Source organism: Acanthopagrus latus, chromosome 5 (assembly GCF_904848185.1).
Source record: "Acanthopagrus latus isolate v.2019 chromosome 5, fAcaLat1.1, whole genome shotgun sequence".
Taxonomy (NCBI): domain Eukaryota; kingdom Metazoa; phylum Chordata; class Actinopteri; order Spariformes; family Sparidae; genus Acanthopagrus; species Acanthopagrus latus.
The window spans coordinates 20,291,670-20,297,169 of NC_051043.1; the positions used below are offsets into that span (position 1 = coordinate 20,291,670).

Consider the following 5,500-nt stretch of genomic DNA (forward strand, 5'->3'; position numbering starts at 1 on the left):
GCCTCAGAATGATGCCGTGATATTTTTTTAGGCATAATATATGTCTTCATATTTGCAAATCTCAATATCATAAATAATAATCAGTGATGTGAATATAGTGACTAAATGGGTGAAGATAACTGTCGGTATAAGTAGAACAGTGTGGTAAGTTCAGAAAATGACATATTTTGGCTGTAGCTGCCTTTAAAAACAGGAAAAGAAAACACTTGAGCTTAATGATATACAAAATCTAAGATGATATATAGTCTCATATCATGATAATGATATAGTATCCATGTATCACACAGACTTAATTCAAACTCAGATGATGTTTGATGGGAAACCAGAGAGGTATTACCAGATGTAGTGGACACTGGATGACATACATTAGAAATCATGAAATTAAAGATTTGTAACCTCAGCAAAAATGGTATCTCCATTTCAGTTTTTGGACCAAGCTCAGTGAAAAAATAAAATGACTGCTCCACAACAGACTGACTCAAATCTAGAATGTGAGGTTAAAGACTTCAGGGAGAGCAAAAGAAACAACATGTGGCCTGCAGCCTATTGTGGCTGTTTACCTGGAGGTCACCTTACCCACATCTCTCTCTGCATCACTATTTGAACTGTGCCAACACAGCCTGGTCAGTCGAGTGTTTTTTCCCCTCTGATAATCCATTACGCGTGGCATCTCGACCTGCTGACACAGTGTCGACCACACAGGTGCATTCAGCGTTAAGGGCCAACACGGCTTACTCTGTTTGTTTACTAATCGAGGCATTTGTCACCAGTGTTTACTGAGCTGTCTGCTGTAATTGCCCTTTTCCTTTTCCACTTCGCCCTAAATGTGGCAACAGGCCTTGACCTAATTTGGCTATTTTTACGCACAGTTGGATGTAAATTACGCGATGAACACCGTAGGCCATATGAAGCAAATACGCATTGATAGTAATATGAAATTAATTGATCGGACACCCAAAGAGTGAAAACCTACTGGTCTGTCTGATGAAGGTGTTTGATTTCATAAATCGGGCCTGGCTGCAGCCCACATGCCCCTCTGGCAGGGCGCAGGGAATACTTGGCCGCAGGCGGAGGGAGGGCACGCAGGGAGCACCTGCTGTAATGGCGCCGTTACGCGCGGCACCACTTTACACTTCAGAGCAGAAAAACCGTTAGCCTGCACCAGTTTAATCTCTCAGGACGCCGTCGCTCCTTGGAGACCAAACAAGTGCCTTTGATTGGGCCAAAACTCCGAGGCCGCGGCACGGAGAGACGCAAACCGGGAGAATTTCGTCTATATCAGCTCTGAAGCAAAACCATGGTGCTCCAGTCCTGCAGCCAGCGGCGAGCCGATGAAGATGCAAAGAGACAGAAAGGTGTTCGGTGCCATGTGCCCCAATCAGATGAGCCAACAGGGGAGGAGAGCTGCGGTGAGCAGAAAGGTATGAAGTCTTTCTCTTGTCTCTTCTCTTCTGTTCAGCTCTGATGTTCAGTGGCGCTAACAGCCGTTCCCTGCAGGACAAAGTGCTGGTGCCAAGAAGCAGCAGCCCAGTCGCCATGTACGTGGAGCTCCCCTGTATCATCGAACAAGGTATATGCGCACCTCTGACAGTCCGGCTGAACTTCACGCATAAAGAGAGCATGTGACAATAAATACATTCCCAGGACTGAATCATGCAGACACGCTTCTCTCGCCTCAGCTTTTTCAACAATCGCATGGGATGATCTGGAGGAGTGCGCGTCTGCCGTGAGAAGAGAGAGCGACTCCCTCGGCTCTCAGGTGAGGAGAAACACTCAAGAAAGAATCAGAAAAAAACAAACAAACACATAGACATGTTTCCCTTTTTTCATGGTTTTGTGGCACCTGATTTTAATGTAAATCCGTGTTTGGAGAGATATGGCATGGTGGCAGATCTTTATCGCTCCCAGGCTGTTAATGTTTGACACGATGTGCGCTGGAATTCTGCACGACACAGATGAATGTTTACCCGTGACGCGCAGGCTACCGCTAATTGGCCGGACCTCACACGTTTTTATTCACGGGCAGCCTCTTCTGGCACAGCTCACCGTGCGCACAAACACACATTACGCGCCGGCACACTCGCAGAGATGACCACCGAGACGTATTCTGCCATTAGGCCACTTTACCCTGCCTGGTCGTGGTGGGATTATCAGGTGCGGGGCAGGCTTCCATTTGTTTTCTCCTCCAGTGATATTGTAACACACTTCCTCTGTTTTTTAATCGTCAATTTGATTTGCCTGCAGGTGAATGAATCTGATGCAGACGACCAGGATTTTGGAGATTATGCGCTGGACTTCATGGCAGGTGAGCAAAGCACATTTACGTCTTAGCATTGATGTTTGGTGCTGTGCTGTCATCGTCATCATCATCATCATCATCATCATCATCAACTCCTTGTGTGTGTCTCCTCTGTCAGAGTCTCCTGCCACTCTGGAGAGCAGTCTGTCTCCAGACGAACTGGTACCCTTTCAGGGATGTGTCATACCTCCCCTCACCCCTCAGCGGTTCTCCCCGTCAGAGGACTGTCTGGTTCTTCGCTCCTCCACTGAAGCAGCTAATCCGCCTGCCCAAGACGGAGCTCTGTGGAGGAGCATCACCCAGTGCCAGGGCAGGGCATTGGGAGAGTCCATGGAAGTCAACAGTCAGGTAAATCCTCACTGTAAGATCGATGACTTGGCAGCTGTGGTGCACATGATGAGGCAGTATCTATATGTGATTTATGTCATGAATGATCCAATGTGAACTCTTCTGGACATGTTTGCGGTAGACAAATCCAATATTTCAGCTCATCACCCTTGAGAAAACTGACACTTCCAGTCTTTCACTGACTCTATTATAGTTCCTCTCTTGATTCAAAATATTTCCAAAAGGATCCTCATAAATACACCTTGAGTTTTTTTCTTTATATTTAACCTGGTTTGATTAAAAATGTGCAGAGGATTTGTGTAAATGAGGAAAACATTAAAGGTACACTGCAGAGCTTTCTTGTAAATGAACTGATTTTTACGTTTACCATTTAGCGTTACTCACCAAACGCACATTTAGTTTTTCATAGGTCTAACAAATGTGTCGAATGCATTTCCTTCCTCACAAAACATTTGCGAAACCATTTCATTCAACATTCATTCAGAAACCTGCACCGTTCGACTTCCTATGGCAGTTTTATTTCCCATGCCTTTGTTGATGCTACGCTGGTTTTCTTGATGGCCTTTTCTCGACCATTGTCGGTAGGCTAGAGAATAATGTGAAACCACTGGTAAGAAGGAAACCCAATCATAAAAAGACTGGCCCTTAATGCTGTCAGGGGTCAAAAACCTCTGGTGGCATGGAATGAATACATGACAGCATGTCTGGATGATCAGTAATTCGAACTAAATTAGTTATCAAATAAGGACAGTTTTTCAACAAATACTGTTCATTGAATCAGGGCACTCGGAAATGTCTTTGTGTCTATATTTTGTGAAAGTGACAGTAGTTATTTGTCAATGTAAACCTGCAAATCATGCAAAAACTAAAAGACATGAAATGAATTGGTCACAGAAAAATTCCACATGGTGCCTTCAAATACACCTCTAAAAGTTCACCTCTTGGTTTGTATGTGACAGCTGCATTAGTGCTTTGAAATAACTGAATATTGATACAATGAAGGATGAAGTTGTACATGAAGTAGCCACAGTGAGGTAAAACAAAGGGCTGTCACTTGATGTTAACTCATTTATCTGTGTGTCTGCAGCTTCATGAGACTCTCCACAGAAAGAAGGAAGAGATCGACTCCCTTCAGGGGAGAAACCTTCACCTCCGGCAGCTGGCCAGTCGTGCAAAGCACCTAGCCTCAGTTCTTGAAGTGAGTACATGAGTGAGCACACACTTTCACCCTGGATTCAGTAGAACCTCTTATCCCTGAGCCCTTGTCTTTATTTCTTGTTCTTCCACTATGTTCCTTCAGAAACTGATGACAGTCAGAGACCCTCATGTGCGAGAGGCAGTGATGCCCTGCAGTGACAAAACTTCACTGAGTCCCTGTAAGAGGCAGCGACTGGACGAAGGATATGAAACAGAGTCTTCTGACTCGGTGGAGGACATGTTGAGGGACATCAGCACACGATGCAACGCTGTCCTGCATGGTGCCGCTGCTGGAACAAAACTCCAGCAGGAATCAGAGAGTATATGCATGTACGGTTCATTCTCAGGCCTACAGACTTCTACCTCCAAAGGCAGCAGCACGGCAGCGGATGGAGCAGAGTCGGAAGAGATCGCCTCATCTTTCAGAACTTCCGTCAGAGAACACTGCACCATAAGGACTCAGGTGTTTCCTCACGGACGGGCCTTCACCTCGAGGACTCAGCAGGGAGGATACCGCTTTCGCTGGGTTCCAAACCACAGCTGAAGCCGGGGTTAACAAATGTAAAACTGGATCTGATTCTGCTTTTGATAAGTGTTTTAAAGGTGCCAAATGTCTGTTCAAGACGAAAGAAGGAAGTGTGGGTGGGCAGGGCCTGTTAATGCTTAACTAATAATCTATAGTGATATCTGTGAATGATTAAATGATGCCTTCCTCAGGTAGCTTGTGAGCTCATCAGTCAGATGTGGTGCCTGACAAAGGAAATAACACTGCCTCAGCCTTTGTTTTCTTTGTGTTTCTGTTTACACGCCTCAAAATGTAACGATCGGGCCAAACAATGTGGAAATGTCATGTTTATCTTAACCCCTCAAAAATGGTTTAGTCTTGGAAAATGGAAAGATTGAAAATAAAAGTTATGTTTTATAAAGCTGACTTAAAGGGATTTCTGTTGTGGAAAGTGGTCTTGGGTGATATTCAAACAATGGAAAGAAACTGTTTTCAACATGAACTTTCTTGTTTGAGCAGTGAAACAAATGTGACCCCCCTGACCTCCTCTGAGAAGCAGGGACTTCCTTTCCTTTTGTCTCTGTCTGAGTGACTGTGTGGTCTGAGAGTGGGCTTCGCTCATGACGCAATGCAGCCAACATCCTTGTTTATATCCTTCTTTTTGCAAATTGGAATAGATTTTTCTTTTCCAGATTGATGATTTATGGTCCCTGTAATCACACTGCTAAGACTTCAGCTGTATGAACAATATTTGCAGTAATCCTAAGCCGGGACCTAAAATCTCAGATACATTTTTATTTTTTTTTAAACATCAACATATGAAGTTTAAGGCGATATATAATTGCGAGATTGTATGTGAAAAGAGTAGATAATTGCAGTATGGGTATGTGGTATTTCTTAAGCAGATATTACAGTATACTTTATGCTGATAACATCTTTTATCCCATGAACAACAATTGTTTTCTGGCACATGTCGAAGGCTGAAACAAGGACAAGACAACAATAAGAACAGATGAACTTATCTCAAGAGGATGTGACCGTCTGACCTTCGGGTATCTGTGATGTAATCTTCCTTTACCCTCCCTGCTGAGTGGGTCTGTTTGAGGCAGCCCGGTCAACAAAGACAATGTCGCACCTCAGGTCAGACACCT

At 44.4% G+C, this 5,500-nt stretch overlaps 1 protein-coding gene across 1 annotated transcript; it reads left to right on the forward strand.

Annotated features, from left to right (window-relative positions):
• Positions 1–1,297: 1,297 nt before the first annotated feature.
• Positions 1,298–4,697, forward strand: LOC119019288 (multicilin). Its single transcript, XM_037097742.1, has 7 exons — positions 1,298–1,409; positions 1,460–1,538; positions 1,660–1,759; positions 2,245–2,305; positions 2,418–2,647; positions 3,735–3,845; positions 3,948–4,697. Exons 1-7 carry the CDS (start codon positions 1,298–1,300, stop codon positions 4,386–4,388), a joined length of 1,134 nt encoding a protein of 377 aa, XP_036953637.1. The 3' UTR covers positions 4,389–4,697.
• Positions 4,698–5,500: the final 803 nt, after the last annotated feature.